Source organism: Eretmochelys imbricata, chromosome 9 (assembly GCF_965152235.1).
Source record: "Eretmochelys imbricata isolate rEreImb1 chromosome 9, rEreImb1.hap1, whole genome shotgun sequence".
NCBI lineage: Eukaryota > Metazoa > Chordata > Testudines > Cheloniidae > Eretmochelys > Eretmochelys imbricata.
In genome coordinates, this window is record NC_135580.1 from 82472001 (window position 1) to 82489849 (window position 17849).

At 45.7% G+C, this 17849-nt stretch overlaps 1 protein-coding gene across 2 annotated transcripts in view; it reads right to left on the reverse strand.

Annotated features, from left to right (window-relative positions):
- ZDHHC15 (zDHHC palmitoyltransferase 15) overlaps nucleotides 1–15877 on the reverse strand; it is a 40651-nt gene extending 24774 nt beyond the window's left edge. For both annotated transcript variants that reach the window (XM_077825795.1, XM_077825796.1), the window contains exons 1-4: nucleotides 15647–15877; nucleotides 7255–7281; nucleotides 3743–3837; nucleotides 1138–1258 (exon numbers count right to left, since the gene is read on the reverse strand). In XM_077825795.1, coding sequence (XP_077681921.1) covers nucleotides 1138–1258; nucleotides 3743–3837; nucleotides 7255–7281; nucleotides 15647–15764 — 361 coding nt within the window. In that variant the 5' untranslated portion in view covers nucleotides 15765–15877. The remainder of the gene's footprint in view (nucleotides 1–1137; nucleotides 1259–3742; nucleotides 3838–7254; nucleotides 7282–15646) is intronic.
- Nucleotides 15878–17849: the final 1972 nt, after the last annotated feature.

Below are 17849 nucleotides of genomic sequence, written 5' to 3' on the forward strand. Positions count from 1 at the left end.
GGTTTGGTGGGAGGGTCTGGGTATGAGGGGGTTGGATGGGGGAGCAGCTCCCTGTACAGTGATCCCTCCCTCTGCAGCTGAGGAGCGATGGGTGCAGGAAGCACCTGGGGGGGTGGAGTTTGCAGAGCTTCCTACAGCCGGGGGAGAAATCTGGGGGTGGGTCTGACACAGCCCTGGATGCTGTGCCAGGGAAGAGGAAGTCCCATGTCCTCCCAGCTCAGCTGGGACTAGTAGCTGAGCCCAGCACAAGGTAGGAGCTACCAGCCGGGTCTTCCCCAGTCCTGCTCCCTGTCCCACAGTGATTTACCTCTCTGCAGGCTGCACTGGGCATCCAAAACATACTACTGGGGAGGGTCACATGACTGCTTTTGTGGCTTCCCTTTGCTTCCCTGTCAGAAAGTCATTTTTCTGCAGGGAAGCAAAGAATTCTGCTGGGGGAAAATTCTGTACATGCGCAGTGGCACAGAATTCCCCCAGGAGTAACAACGTGTATCTGGTTGCAGAACTAGGTCCATAAGGGACCATAACTGTTTACCTCATTTATGGGGCCATGTCCTGAAGTCTTTACTCAGGCCAAACCCTCTTTGAAATGGGGAAAAAAAAAAAAAAAAGGCTACAAGATTTGTTTCTACACATAGGTGTAGTTTGGCTTCCATATTTGTGGGGGCAGCTGCAGTCAGGCCAAAGGGGCCACATGGGGGGGGGGGGGGGGGAAGACATACAAATTCCATGCCTGCCCGAGCTTTCCGTTTTTGGGGGTGGGAGGGTGGCAGTACTCTCCTATCCCCCCCAAGCTATACCCATGATTCTACATTAATAACTACCGTTTCCAAACTATAACTACAGAAAGGAAGACAACATAAGGCTAAGCCCCTGGCACTCTACTTGAAAATGTGATAAGTATTCAAGGATTTCTCGTTTTCCCCAATCAGGAGGGTTGGAGGAGGAAGCCAGGAAGGAAATCCTTTTAAACTAATAGTATTTCCTCAGCATTAAAGTTCTGAGCACTGAAATCCTTTAGCAGTATGTCTTGGCATGAGGGATTTGCTGATACTGTCAGTATAAAATGGATTGCCAGCATACAATGCTTAGCATGATTGAATAGATTTACATCAACAGAGCCTCTGCTTAACTGACCTCCATTCCCCGTTCTTGTGTACACTGGCAACTTCCTTGCAATTTCGACAAGAATCTGCCTCTGTACCTCCGGTCTCTCTTCATTTTCATAGCGCTCTTTGTCAGCATAGGACATATGGAACTAGAAGCAGAAATGATGAGAGGACCCGTTATCCATGTGTAGTACAGTAATATTTCAAATGCAGGCCAGGTTGGAAAAGCCATTATCCTCCCACCACTTCCAAAGCACAAACATTAATCACACTTAGAAGAGCTTTCATTTAGGAGATAAACAGAGAGGTAATCACTGTTGGACAGATCAACTGCTGCGGAACTAACTGATTCACTCATAAGAGATACAAACCGAAATTGAGGTCAGAGCATAATAGATTAGCTTCACTACTACATGTTGCCTTAGATGTTTTCTCTTCATTAAATAACAAATAATAATGATGATGATAATAATAGCGGCATTTACATTGCACTTTATGAGGCAGATTCTGTTCTCAGTTACGTTAGTTCAAATCTGGAGTATTCCACTGACATAAATTTACATCTTTGTAACTAAGCTCAGACTCTGGAGCTGTATTTTTAAACTGCTGCACAAACATTCATTAACTCAACCTCAAACAGCCTTCTGAGGTTGGTATTTTGCCAAATATTTTACCAAGGGGTATAACAAAGCATAAAGAAGTGAAGTGACTTGAGTATAGTCAGACAGTAAATCAATGACAGAGCAAAGATTAGAATCCAGGAATTCCTGGCTCCCAGTCCTGTGCTCCAGTAAGTCATGCTCTCCATCTTAAAAATATCCTAAAATTAAGAATATGGATTTGTCAAGTAAATGAATCACAATCTACATTTTGGTGAAGTGGTTCTTTCAATGCCTCTTCTCCCTCGTTGTTGTGCTCTTGGACAGTGATTTTTCCATTTCTATTATCACCACAGAAGGACATTTTGCTACTGGGATAGGTGTCTCCTATGTGTATATAGGCAGGGATTGGCAAATTAAACAATAGACACATCCCACAGTCATGTAATGTCAGAATTTCACCTTTCATTTAAAACAAAAAATATGTTTTAAGCCTTCAAGGTTGCCAACCCCCCCTCCATCCCCTGAAAATATGAAGTGAGTGTAATCAATTCAGTGACATTTGTCTGAGTCTGCAGATAGCCTCCAACAGAGGGCAGGCCAGCCAACACTAGAACCAGAGAGAAAAATCATCTGGCCCCACACCCACTCTAGGGGAACAACTCACATGCCTCCAAGGGTGCAACACTGCTGCTGCTCCTCAAGAGGCCCTGTCACCACTACCAGTGCACCCTTTGGGGACATGCCTAGGGCTCCATATTGTTTTAATCCAGCTCTGTATACAGGAGCCAAATCTCAAGGTCCTTACTCAGGAAAAATTCTCATGGAATTGGTGTGAAGTTAGACTGAATAAGAACATCAGGATTGGTTAAATCAGAGGTGGGCAAACTACGGCCTGCGGGCCACAACCAGCCTGTGGGACCGTCCTGCCCCGCCCCTGAGCTCCCGGCTGGGGAGGCTAGCCCCCGGCCCCACCCCTGCTGTCCCCCTCCCCTGCAGCCTCAGTTTGCCGCACAGCCAGCGCTCTGGCCTGCCACTGCTGCTGGGCAGCACGGCAGCATGGCTGGCTCCAGCCACGTGGCGGGGCTGCAAGCTCCTGCTGCTCTGAGCGGCATGGTAAGAGAGCGGGGGGTTGGATGGGGGGCAGTCAGGGGACAGAGAGGGTTAGATAGGCGTGGGAGTCCCGGGGGAGCCTGTCAGGAGGCAGGTGTGTGGATAGGGGTCGGGGCAGTCAGGGGACAAGGAGCAGGGGCAAGTTGGATATGGGGTGGGGTCTCAGGGGGGCAGTTAGGGATGGGAGGTCCCGGGAGGGGGCAGTCAGGGGACAAGGAGCAGGGGGGGTTGGAGGTTCTGAGAGGGGCAGTCAGGGGGAAGGAAGTGGGAGGGGGCGGATAGGGGCCGGGGGCCAGGCTGTTCGGGGAGGCATAGCCTTCCCTACCCGGCCCTCCATACAGTTTTGCAACCCTGATGTGGCCCTTGGGCCAAAAAGTTTGCCCACCCCTGGGTTAAGTGCTTAGGGATCGAAGACATTAAAAGATGTAAATTAATAATAATAAATCCCATTATCCTCAACCATTTAAAATCCTGTTAGCTCCTAAACCACTTGAAAGTAAAGCAACATCATGCCTGCTTTAAGCACAGCTTAATTTAAACAATTCTCAGAACCGTTCAACTGCACTCTTTTTTATGGACAGCCACAGGCATGTTTCCATCTAACCAGGAAGACTCATCAGTTGTCCTTGGCCACAGTAGTATAGGTGGATTTCTTGAATTCTCCCTTTGTCTCCACTTTCGTCTTAGGCTTGCCATGGATGAAAAGTACTTAGGCCTGGGCTACACTAGGGTGCGGGGGGGGGGGGGGGGGAAGATGTGTGGGTGTGGGTGTATGTTTCGAACTAAGATACACAGCTTCAGCTACACTATTCGTGTAGCTGAAGTATCATAGTTCGACTTACCTGGCCGTCTTCACGGCAGCGAGTCGACCGTGGCAGCTCCCCCGTCGATCTGGCGGGTAGTGAAGATGTAGGCCCTTACCTTTTTATCTGGCTGCAGCGGGAGAGTAAAAACGGACTTCCAGTATGTCCACACAAAGAGCACAAAGATGACATGGAATATGCTGAGGTAGGTCACTAACAGAAGAAAAGAATAATGAATCATAAGCAGAAGTCCCTCTATACTCTTCACCATTCAGGGTGCTTCATTTTAAAAATATCATGCTCCAATGGAATTTTGTATCATGGGAAAAATCAAATATCTTATGAACTGTCAACTGCAGCTGTCAGAGCTCATGTGACAAAGCAAAATGGGAAAACATTTCTTTTCAGCAAGTAGGCAAAACAGGAAATGATCACAGCTGTGAGGCAGGGTTATAATTCATAGCGATATCATTATCATATGAAAAACAAGGTACCTGGAGCAATCTTATTTCAATATACAAACTTCTTTACTTGAAAGAATTTGGGAGGACATGAGATATTGAAATGAGGCATATGAAGAGACTCAAAAGGGCAAAGGGCAGTTCTGCATCAGCTTTGCAAAGCGCTTGGATATTTTTTTAAATGCTTAAACAAAACTACAATATTAACTACAGTTATATCCATGGGCAGTGGGTAGCATAGGCAGGGGAAGGCTGTGCCTCCCCAAACAGCCTGGCGTGGCCCTGCCGATGCTCCGCCCCCAAGACCCCTCCTGCCTGCTTCCAGTTCCTTTTCTGCTCTTTTGTGGTGGAGACGCTGGGACAGGCAGGCTGGGGATGGGGCCACACTGCACTGCCCGTCCGTCCGTCCAGCCAGTGCTCTGGGGCTAGGGGTGCTCCAGCTGAGCCGCCCACCCGCCCAGCGCTGGGGCTGAGGGCGTGCTGTGGAGGGAGCGGTGCTCTGGGCTCCAGCGGGCAGAAGTGGAGGGGCAGAGCCTCGGGTAGACGGGGAGGGGCCGGGGGCTAGCCTCCCCCCCAACGGCATGTTCACCCGCCACTCTTGGTTATATCTGCAATCAGGAGACAGCCTTATTTCTAAGTCTGTCACTTAAATAGATGCAAATATGTGCTTTTCCTGATCATGTTGAACTCAGAATTAATATGACCACCACAGGAAGAGTCAGAAGGCTATAGTCCAAGACAAATCCTGTTTCCTTACTTATATTTTATGGAAATTTAGCTAGTGTAAAGGCTGAGTACAGACTTGAAAATTTGGCCCTTTCAATGTGAATAATAAGTTATCCACTCGGGGAGGGTACGTTATTGTTATCTTAAGTTTATTTATTTGAAGTGTGCTCATCACACTGCCTTTAGGCGTGCACACAAATTAAAATAAACTCAAAAAAAAAAATCTATTGCAGAGCTGGGAATAGAACTCAGGTCCCCTGATTTCTGGTCTTGTTTCTTATCCACAAGATCAACCTTCTTCAGATAGCTTTTTTGCACAATTCTATGCAATATGAGATTACACCTTCCTCTGAAGCATCCATGTCGCCCACTGTTGTTGATAGAATGCCTATTTAGATGCATTATTGATCTTTCCAGTGTGTCATTCACTATATATAGATATAGAGCTAGAATATAGTAATTTAGGAAGTAATGTAGGATTCTCTGTGCATACCAATAATATACATGGTATGTACACATGTGGTGGACTGAAAAAATTCTGAGAGGTTGAGATGTCCTAAAAGCTCTATTTCACAGAGAAATACTTCACAACCCTTCCAAGACATTTTCCCTGCTCCTTCCCAGGATTTACTGAGTGACATCAGTAAAGAATTTCTACTCTGGTAGTGCAAAGTAGCCTTAAGCAATAAGAAACTCATCTCAGGAGTAATGGAATTCACACTGGAAATGGCTCCCACTGGGGCAGATCCAAATACTCCACTGACTTCAGATAAAACAGTGTACTGCTTTTGGGGGCACATATTTTTAAAGAACATTGGCAGAATGAAAGAGACATAACTAAGGGATGCTAGTTATTTGGGAGTGACAAGCCACTAACTCATTTTGTGGTATCCCAGCAGGATAGGGCAAGCACTCAGTCATTCTTAAACTGGCATTTAAGGAGATAACTCTTGCTGAAGGTTTAGTTATGCTGGTTAGGTGGCACAGAGGGGCTTCTCTGGGAAAAAAGGATCAGGGTGAGCAAACTTTTGTCCAGGGAACTTAAATGCACAGTGATTTAAGTTCACTGGCAAACTTTACAAAATAAGATACATTTTGCTGGATCCTCATTAACCTATTGCCATGTTTTCTACATTTCTTTTGTGACCACTTAAAATACTGGGGTAGTACTTTGCTGCAAAGAGAACCTGCTTGGTGCAGCACTGAAAGAGGGGGCCATCTGGGAGTGAGTTACAGCTCTCCAGTTCTCTGCCTTGGAAGCTGCTCGTCTGTTCTGGCTGACATGGGTTCTCAAGGGCCAGTCTGCCAGATGAGGATCAGTAAACCTGCTACTCCTCCCCATCCCCTGGGATGGGTTGTGTGGGAGCTATGTATGCCAGCTATACACCTGCTGGGGACTCTCCCATGTTGTGGAAATCTCCAGCAGGGGAGACAGTGCCAGAATGCATCTCCTCTGTACCATTAAAGTAGAACAAAAGGGATGGAGCAGGACAGAGAATCTGGCTCAAAGGACCAAATGGCAAAACTCCCATTGACCCCCATAGCACAGGGTTGGAATTTAACCCACTGACAGTACGTGCCAATGGTAGCTCTGTCTAATACTGCCTGCTCCTCCTGACTGATTTATTCAGTGACCTTGTAGTTCTGTTTCTGCTTCCATAAGAATAAACTTTCACATTACTGAACGAATTTGAAGAAGGTGCATGCGAACAAGGAGAGTGCAGTGGTGAACTAGTAATGGGACATAAAACCTTTCACCCCTAGGCTGCTAGTTGTAATTCATATAGAGACTGTAGTTTGAAAGTCATTATCATTCAATGGCTGCCCAGGGGCCTATGGAAAATGAGTTTAGTGGTCTTGGTCGAGAGATGTCTATTTTACAAAACCATTAGAAATGGCATTAAATGATACAACAATGAAGAACATTAATTGGGGCCACAGGGACTGAACTACTGTTTAGAGATAGTATTTTTACAGAAAAAGTAGGATAGTGTGTGTGAAGGTGCTTTGGGAGCATGCCTGTTGCCCGTGCTGTACTTGTTCTGGGAATAAACAGAGGGTTTCCACTTCCAGTTGGCACCTTTCACTAGCATGGAGAGAGGTTAGAACACTTCTCTTGATACATGCTGTACATATCCTGGTAATCTGCAATCGGGGGAAGGAAATATTGAAAGAGTATGATGGTTTAATGGAATTCTACAAGAAGTTATTGTTTGTAGTCTGCTGGCGCATGGAAATGTTTGCTTTTAAATTTTCTTGTTACTGAACTGAAAGATCCTACTATTTGGAGATTCAGCACGAATACCCTTCCCCTTCCTTCTCTTGAGAGCTGTATGTACATAAATATACAAAAAATGATTTTCAACTGCTTTCTTTTAAGTAGATGTTTGTGCACTTTTGGAACTATGGACAAATGCCAACGTATTTAATAAAATTCACCTACCTTGTTCTACAGGATTGGTTAGAGTCACTGAAAAAGAAAAAACAACTATATGTTTATGCAGCAGATGAAATTCCCAAAGAAGTCTATAATCTTTTCTAAAACAAAATAAAAAAGAACTTCAATATGCTAGAAGACCAAAAAGAAATGATGCCCAATTTTTATCATTAAACCATGATCAGACATAACACTACACCTGGGAAAGCAGCTCTTTTCATTTATTCCCTTGAATGGGCTCCATAATAAAAAGTTCAATCATCTTAGTTACACCATTTTCCATTCCAACAAAATGTAATTTTTCTCAGGAGTCCCAATGGTATTGATGCCTGCAGATAATCAGGGCTCCTCTAACAGCCTGTCCAAATAACATCTTCACTTATTTACTGATATGCCTGCTTGGAGCTAGTTTACAGCTGCTTTCATTTCTACATTGGAAGTCTTGTTTACTAATATCCATGGATAGTACAGTTAATTTTGTATTAATGTAAAATTTAAGTAGACTGTCATGGCCTAGCCAGGTAGCCAATCAGTGGTACTCTGCAATGACACACACAGTGTCTTACTTGGACCCATCTAGCTGCAATCTGGATTAACAGGGCACCAAAAGCACTATGGAGCTCACTGCTTGCTTCAGCCTGCAGGGAGGAGGGGTACATTGCTCAACAGCTACTCTGAGTACAGAGCAGTTGCCCCTGAGGAGGGAGGGGGAGAGCTGTGAGAGCTTTGTGTTGCTCAGCAGTTATCCCTCTACGTTGATTTAAGGAGTGGCAAAATTGACAGGATGCAATAGGAGATCTGCCCAGTTCTCAGCTGGTGGTTAGTGGCTATGAAGCTGACCCTTGTTAGTGGATAAAAAGAACAAATTCTCAGGAAATGCACAAGTGTCATTAGCCACAATACATTTTTGGTAAAGAAACTAAGGTCCAAAAAGATCCTGTCATTTTAGCTGATACTTCTCCCTCATTTCCAAAATTTGTCTCTTCTCTCTCTCTGGGGAGGGAACAAGATTAAAAAACCTCTGTTTCAGAAATTTGGGTGTTTTTGAACTCTGTTACAAGTAAGGCAAATATTTCTAAAACTGACAGTTGAATAAAAACACAGTTACCCGCCTAGGAAACTGAAGTTACACAGGTAACTTTACACATATGATCAGACAATGAGATACAGCTTAGTATGTGTAACCTCTGATTTTTTTTAAAGTTTCAACACCTTTTGGCAAACACTCATAAATAAACAAGTTTTTGGGCTGTGACTTCATTTGCTCCAACAAGCTAAACCTAGTGGGATCAAGACAGTATTTAAAAGGGAGACTTCTCCAAGGAAAAACACTGGGTTCTACAGGAAGAGATACTGATGAATTAAGAGAAGTTGTTGGTACATATTGTGGTATTAAGGAGCTCCTACTACTCTTGACTGTCCTGGGGTCATATGATTTAGATGAAGAGTTATAAATGCTTACATTAGAATGATAACACACAATCTCTTATGTCAGTAGCAGGCACCATAAAAGTTTAGACGACAGGGTAAAACCACCTTGAAAACTGAGCAGATCTGATCCACATTTATCTAGAAACAATGGCTAGCCCCTCCATGCCATTTTTAGAGTCATTATTCAGCTTCTGGGAAAACATCAATGCTCTGGCCTTTTGGAACTCCCAATGTTTCCAAAACAGCTGCAGTTTCTACCTGGGTAAATAAGACTTAACTACATCAGGTTTAATCTCATCAATTTATCTGATACCCATGACAGAACATAACTCAGGTCCAACCCCTTATGCTGAGGGCAGGGCTGAGTAAACCTGGACCATCCCTGACAGCTGTATGCTTAACCTGCTCTTAAAAATCTCCAATAATGGGGATTCCACAATCTCTCTTGGAAGTCTATTCCAGATCTTAACTACCCTTACAGTTAAAACATTTTCTAATATCTAATCTAAATCTTCCTTGCCGCAGATTAAGCCAATTACTTCCTGTCCTACCTGAAAGCCCTCTTTATAACCTCCTTTAACACACAGGAAGACTTATCAGGTCCCCCACTCAGGCTTCTTTTCTTAAGACTAAACATGCCCAGTTTTTTTAGCCTTTCCTCACAGGTCAGATTTTCTAAATCTTTTATCGTTTTTGTTGTTTTCCTCTGGACGCTCTCAATTTGACAAGATCTTTTCTAAAGTGTGGCCCCCAGAATTGGACACACTACTCTAGCTGAGGCATGAGCAGTTCTGAGTATATCAGGACAATTACCTCCCATTTAACATTCCTGTTCGTACACCTCAGAATGACATTAGCCATTTTTCGCAACAGCATCACATTCAGTTTGTGATCCACTATAACCAACAAATCCTTTTCAGCAGTACTTCCATCTAGCCAGTTGTTCCCCATTTTGTAGTTGTGCATTTGATTTTTCCTTCTTAAGTGTAGTGCTCTGCACTTGGTTTTACTGAATTTTGTCTGGTCAATTCCAGACCACATCTCCAATTTGTCAAGGCCATTTTGAATGCTAATCCTGTCTTCCAAAGCACTTGCAATCCCTCCCAGCTTGGTGTCATCCACAAATTTTATAAGCATACTCTCCATTCCATTATCCAAGTCATTAATGAAAATACTGAACAGTACCTGACCCAGAATTGACTGCTGCAGGACCCGACTAGAAACACCCTCCCAGTTTGACAGCGATCCATTGATAATTACTCTTTGAATATGGTCTTTCAACCGGTTCACATGGAAAATACAAATTAGAATAGGAACTGAGATGTATTGCATATGTTGATGAAGATGGCTTTTGTTAATGCCATGCTATCTGGTACTTTTGAGCCATAGGCTATTTGAAATCAGCTAAGTAATCAGGTTTTTATAGTTGAAAAACACAGCAAAATTTATCATTTGCCTATGCATGGTCACTTATTCACATCTGAATATGCAATATCCTCCTCCCTTTTCTTTGGTTCTTTGAAAATCAGCACTATGAGATCTCACTAGCATTACACAACTGCTGCCTGGCTCCCTCCTAAGGCTCATTTTGATGCCCACAGTAGGACCCCCCCATGCATCATAAGCCCAAGGTTCTGCTTTAGTGGGAGTGGAAGCTTTAACCCAGGGACTGGCAACCTTTGGCACGCAGCCTGCCAGGGTAAGTCCCCTGGTGGGCCAGGCCGGTTTGTTTACCTGCCGCATCCGCAGGTTCGGCCGATCGCGGCTCCCACTGGCCGCGGTTAACTGTTCCAGGCCACTGTGGGAAGCAGTGGCCAGCACATCCCTTGGTCCGCACCGCTTCCCACAACTCCCATTGGCCTGAAGTGGCAAACCGCGGCCAGTGGGAGCCGCGATTGGCCAAACCCGCGGATGCGGCAGGTAAACAAACTGGCCCAGCCCATCGGGGAGCTTACCCTGGTGGGCCACATGCCAAACATTGCCAATCCCTGCTTTAACTCTATGGTTTTGCAACAGTTTGTTCTTTTCCCTCTTCCTTGACGTGGCATAATATTCATATCTCATTCTATCATTCTCATGCTGTGGTAGCATCCATCAGCCAGTCACTGGAACCAGATCCCCTCTGAAGCATGGCTTTATATCCAAATTAGGCAGCAATAGCTGCAGTGATAATAGCATGAGATATTCCCTCTAGAATAGAGTACATCACCTTTACACTGTTTCAAACTCACAGTGGTACTATGTTACAGAATCTGTTTAAAAGAAAAATTGTATTATGCCAAGAGTTCAGAAGGGCCAACTTTGTGCTCCAAGCATCAGTTTTCAGATATGTGCATTCCCTAGAAAAGCAGATTCAAATCCTAAGAGCATCAATTCAGCCATTCATCCTTCCAATACAGATAAACTAAGTTTCATACAGTTATTGTGTTTGTGGTGTGCGTGTGTGTGTGTGTGTGTGTGCATGCATGCATCTCTTTTAGGTGAAATTTTAGACATTGAGGTCCTGTCTGCTCTGCATGGGCTTTGAAGAGACCAATGGTTTGGCCAAGAACACAGGAAACAAACTTCTTCTTCCCTCACTGTCACCCTGTTTGAAAAACTTCACCCAGTTTGTGGCTGCAGAACAATCTACAGTTGAAAAGCATGATATGGGCCTGTGGAAGTAGATAAAGGGAATTTGGATGCTGACTTTAATGGGAGTTGGATTTGATCTTATAAGAACTAAATATTATTATTATTACTAAACTTATATAGCCCTTCTATCAAAACACTTTCCAAAACTCCAATGGTACTTTAGGTACATATTTTGTTAACCTCTTTGTGTCATTGGGCTAATAAACCACTGACAATATCTGCGCAGCTGGGGGCTACAGTCCCTTTAAATTAATTCCTAAAAGGAATTACGTAGTTCTAATCTCAGTAAAAGGAAAATAAAAAAAAGTCCTGGGGTGGCTTCTCTTGACTATGTGTTGAAATGAAACAACAAATGCAGGGCAACTTCCTTGTACCTATTCCAACTGTAGAAAAACAAAAATAGATCTTACCATGGTTACTGCCTTGCCTACCACCAGTACAGTCCTTCTGAGCACAAGACAAGCAAATGTTTCTGCAGTTTTGCCACTCCCCTTGTTGGGGTCTGGTTCAAGAGCCTTCTAGGTTAGGAGGAGACCAGAAAGCAGCTCTTTTCTCATCTCAGAAACATCCCTCACTCCTCTCTCATGACCTCTGCTTCCTTTATTTGGCTTTACCCCAATAAAGAGGTACAGCCATCAGTTCCACCTCCCAGTCGCTTAACACACACAGCTGTCAGCTCTACCCATCTCTTTTAGGTACAGTGTCTTCCTTTCTGCCTAGTGAGGAGGTTTAACTCCTTCTTGGGTCACATGATGGGCACATAAGTGGTGACCCATGAAGTGACTCAGGCTTTGCGATGCCTTTTAGGTGCCTAGAAAAATCACACAAATGCTGCTGAGATCCAGAAAGCCTGAGTTAGGCACCTAGGTTCCTTACAAAATGAATGAGGAAGGATAGGCTCCTTAGATTACTTAGGTTACTCTGAAACCGCTCCTTAGATTGTAATCCACAAAGCCAGCATGCTAGGTGGGGAGCCACCTAAGCTAGCCAATGAGAGATGCTGACCAGAGAGCCCGGCCCCTCTCACAGAGATAAGCACTTAACTATGGGCTGCAAGGAGGCATCTTTACTAGTGATCCAGGACCCAGAGGAACATAGGCATTTGGTCACCAAAGCTGCACATGGGACCCAAACCAAATGACAGGAGGATCAGGAAGACTTTCCATATAGCCTGTAGTCTAATGCACAGGGTAATCCTCCAGGATGCTGGAGACTATCCTGATTCAAGTCCCCCTTCCTACTGAGGGGTAGAAGCGATTTGAGCAGGGATCTGACAGGAGAGTGCTCTAATCACTAGGCTATGGAGTCATTTTAACTCTTTCTTTGGCCCAATTACTATTTATTATTCCATTGTTTAAATCAGTGGTTCCCAAACTTGTTCTGCCACTTGTGCGGGGAAAGCCCCTGGCGGGCCGGACCAGTTTGTTTACCTGCCGCGTCTGCAGGTTTGGCCTATCACGGCTCCCAGTGGCTGCGGTTCGCTGCTCCAGGCCAAAGGAGCAGCGATCGGCCGAACCTGCGGACACGGCAGGTAAACCGGCCCGGTCCGCCAGGGGTTTTCCCTGCACAAGGATCTGAACAAGTTTGGGAACCACTGGTTTAAATTAAAGTGGAATGCTTTCAATAGGAGCGACTGAGGAAGACCTACATCAGGATATTCCATAGATTGGTGACTAGGGCACTCACCTGATCTATCTCTGGCACCTAGAGAAAGGCTGCAGTGCACATACCCAGAGGTGCTGAGTGAGTTTAGGCAACTATTGATTTAGTTGGTAGCCAAATAGGAGTTTTAAGGGCTGCAATGGTGCTTAAAAACAGGACTCAGGTGCTTATAAATGGGATGTAGGTGCCTAAATACCTTCATAGATTGCACCCAGACATCCTACCACAAAGTGCTATGGAAATGTTAAATACTATTACATGCATCATATTATTTTAAACTTCCCTGCAAACTTACTAATAATCACGTTAGCCTCTTAGGTAGTACTGCGACAAAGCAATTTATTGCAGACAGAACTCATTGTTCTTATAAGTTGATCATTCAAATAGCAAAAGCCTAGGTTAGATAAAGAGACAAAAGAAATTGGTCTGCATTGCACAGCATCACTCACTATTCTTTATTTAATTTAAATGAAAACCACCTTTAAATACGGTTCAGGGTCCATTAACATGAAATTTTATTGGAGGTCTGTGTCTCCCCCAACCCCCTCAACTTCATATTTATTTTTATGAACCCATCGCCATAGCATCTGAAAATATGAGATTCAGATTCAACTCCACATTCAACAGCCAACAATACCAGTTCAACATTAACTAAGAAAAGAACTCAGTCATGAATCTGGGGTAGTGGGATGCCCAGTGCACCACAAACATTCCCCAAATTAATCGCATCCTGGAACTGGCATACTAATAGAAAACGCAAAAAAACTTTAAAAACAGACTCAAATGAGAAACCGCACAACTGGAATTAATTTGCAAACTGGACACCCTCAAATTAGGCTTGAATAAAGACTGGGAGTTGATGGGTCATTACACAAACTAAAAACTATTTCCCCATGCTAATTTCCCCCCCTAATGTTACTCACACCTTCTTGTCAACTGTTTGAAATGGGCCATCCTGATTATCACTACAAAAGGTTTTTTTCCTCCTGCTGATAACAGCCCACCTTAATTGATTTGTCTCATTAGAGTTGGTATGGCAACCCCCATCTTTTCATGTTCTCTCTGTGTGTGTGTACATAGATATATCTATCTTCCAACTGTATTTTCCACTCCAGGCATCTGATGAAATGGGTTTTAGCCCACGAAAGCTTATGCCCAAATAAATTTGTTAGTCTCTAAGGTGCCACAAGTACTCCTTGGTTTTTTGGGTTTTTTTTTTTGCTGGTACAGACTCACATGGCTACCTCTCTGAAACAAATATATCTGTCATTAGAACAAGTCACTTTCTACATCTAAGGTTACATCTATAGTACCAACTGCGGGGTGTGATTCCCCTGCTTGTTTACACATACTCCCCTCTGCTACTGCAACTGTATAGACATAGTAAGATGCAAAGAGCAGAGCCACCTCCCCAACTCTCCTGAAACTCATGATAAATGACATTCCCTGTGGACCCAACTGTGCCAACACAAGACCAGATGAATCATCCTATTAAGACTCAGTAATACTAGCAGAATCAGGGTCCTTATCCATAACTTCACAAATAATGGTGTGTTTGTGAGCTACTGCTCTTGCATTGGACAATGCAAACCTAAAGTTAGTCACTGTTACCCCTGTCTCGCACTTCTGAGATGAGAGTCAGTGCAAGATCAGTGGTGACAGATGTTGTGTCCAAGTGACCACAGATGTTGACCAACTGGTCTATATCTGGATGTGTCTCTTTTCTGGGTAATCTACTCAACAAGAATTTAAAGGGCCCATGCGCAAAGCATTTATTTACGGCCAAACGTGCAGCTCAGAACAAACACTGCTACTCTCACCCCGCATATGAATGCTGCTTTTACTACCATCATAGTGCTGTCAACTCTCATGGTATCACAAGTCTCAAAATATTTAGGGTTTTGTGTCAAGCCCAAGCTCTTGGAGTCACACAGTCATAAGAATCTCAGCTTTTATTTCTTTAAAAGAAGATTCTAGCGTTCATGGTTGCAGGAAAAAGCTTGAGCCTTTACTCAAACCCCAGAAGGGAAATAATAAGCATCTAAAAACTATTATTTTTACAGTTGCCATTATTCTGGGGGGCCTAAATAGTGATTTTTAAAAAACACTTAAGAGTTGACAGTTTGTGTCTCCCCATCTCCTCCCCAGTCTGGAAGGGAATGAATCCTCTCCATCCCCCCAGGCTGGGGCCAAATATTTAGGCTCTTTCCTCTTGCCAGACTCTCTTCAATCCCCCCTCTCCTTCTGGGAGACCCCACATACACACCCCACTCATATACAGGATGGGGGGAAATACGGGGGTGTCAGCTTCTATCTCACCCCTGGTTACTGTCGCTGCTTCACACAATCACATTTATTCATCCAGTGCCCCCTCAATCCTGTTCCCCAGTCCCCCAAGCAGAACTTCACTCCTCCACTCACCCAAATTTTAGGTCCCTGGCCAGGCACATGCAGAACCCCCTCAGCCCACCCGGACAAAGTCCCCACTCACCCGGGGAGAGCTCCCCCAGCCCACCCAGGCAGAGCCCCCCACTCACCCGGAGAGAGCTCCCCCAGCCCACCCAGGCAGAGCCCCCCACTCACCCGGAGAGAGCTCCCCCCTCCCCCCCACTCACCCAGGGAGAGGCCCCGCCCCTCCACCAGCCCAGCCGGGCAGAGCCCCCCCACTCACCCAGGCAGAGCTCGCACACGTAGGCGTAGTAGGACCAGAGCACCACCAGGGTGATGATAACAACCGGCACCCAGGCGAGCACCCGCTGGCAGCACCGCAGCCCCCTAGACAGAGCCATCTTCTCCCCAGCCCCATCCGCATCGGCGATCCATAGAGAGGGGCTGGCGCAGGGCGGGGAAGCCGGCGGCTCGGAACTCCACTGAGGAGGCCTGGCAAGCCGCGGCTAGCGGAGGTCTGGCGCCGCTGGCCATTGCGCCGCAGCGCCACCTGGCGGGGACTGCGCTGGCAGTGCACAGCAAAGGCCGTTCCCGCAGAGCGGGCGGAGCCGGGGCAGGGCGGAGGGCGCTGCGTGGGGAAGGGCAGGCGGGGAGCGTGGCCATGGGCAGCGTGGTGGGAGCCCTGCTGGTAGGTGAGACGCAAGGTGGGCGGGACAATATCGTTCCCCTGTTGGGCCAGAGAGAACTGGAGCTGCCTGGAGCCGAGGAAGAGCTCTGGGAAGGGCCAAAGGGTCTCTCACCAACAGCAGTTGGTCCAGTCACCAATACAGTGGAGTCGCATCTTACGCGGGGGTGAGGTTCTAAGGTCAGCGGCTAAAACGAAAATCACGTACAATCAAAATTTCCCTTGAAAATCCCTTAAATCGCCCTTAAAGCACAGTATACACTAGAACAGGGGTCGGCAACCTACGGCACACGAGCCGATTTTTTTTTAAAATGGCACACTGCAGGTCCCGGCCGCCAGGACCCCAGGCCGGCAGCGGGCTCAGGGCGGCCGGGACCCCAGGCCGGCAGCGGGCTCAGGGCGGCCGGGACCCCAGGCCGGCAGCGGGCTGAGCCGCTCAGCCCGCTGCCAGTCTGGCAGGGGTGAAAGTGAGGCGGTATGGGGTACCGGTAAAAGATAGCCGTCTGTACCGGCCTTTACCGCCTTAAAGTGCTGCCGTGGCAGCGCTTTAATGTCGCTGCTCTTTTTGCGCCACCCCCCTTGGGAGCCCTGCCGGGTCCCTACTGTCAGGGCCACCAAACCGGGGGGGGGGGGGGGGGGGGACGACACACGACGCAAAAAGAGCAGTGGTGTTAAAGCACTGCTGCGGCAGCACTTTAAGCAGGGCGCTTCAAAGAGCTGACGCAGCAAAGGGACCTGCTTAAAGCACTGCCATGGCTTTAACATCCCTGCCCCTTTTGCCCCCACCCTGGGCCGCCGCTGACGGGGGGGGGGAGGGGGGCAAAAGGAACAGCTACCCCGGACAGCTTGGGCAGGCTGGCAGCAGGATGTTGACCCCCACCTGTTCCGCCCGAGGCCCCACCCTACTTAACATGGGGAAATAGATTCAATATGTGTAATGACCCAGCCACTCCCAGTCTCTATTCAAACCCAAGTTAATGGTATCTAGATTAACTGGACTATAATGACCCAGCCACTCCCAGTCTAGTTAATCTAGATTCTATTCAAACCCAAGTTAATGGTATCTAGATTAACTAGACTGGGAGCGGCTGGGTCATTACACATATTGAATCTATTTCCCCATGTTAAGTATCCTCACACCTTCTTGTCAACTGTCGAAATGGGCCATCTTGATCATCAGTACAAAAGTTTTTTTTCCTCTTGCTGATAATAGCTCATTTTAATTAATTTAGTCTCTTACAGTTTGTATGGCAACTTCCACCTTCTCTGTATATATAGATACACACCCCCCCACACACCTTCTTATATATGTTCCATTCTATGCATCTGATGAAGTGGGCTGTAGCCCATGAAAGCTTATGCTCCAATACATTTGTTAATCACTAAGGTGCCACAAGTACTCCTGTTCTTTTTGCGGATACAGACTAACATGGCTGCTACTCTGAAACCAAAGAAAAATAATTTCAGCATGATCACAGGGTAACTATGGGAACTGCATCCATAATAAAGAGCCCTATTCTAAGGGCTGGTATAAAGTCAACATTGATTTATGTGGCACCGGGATACTGCTTTCAGGCAAAACCAGTATCTTATGTTTATCATGAAATATAAATATAGAACAAATTTCAATTTTCTACAATAATTTATTCAGTCTACACAAATCAAGGAATCAGTATCAATTTCATCCCTCAAAGGGTAGTATTTCCCATGAAAAAGAGGTCTGAAGGAAATAGCAGACATTAAAATATTTTCAGTCACATTGCCCTTTTAAAAACTGTCATATAGCAAACCTCAAATGACA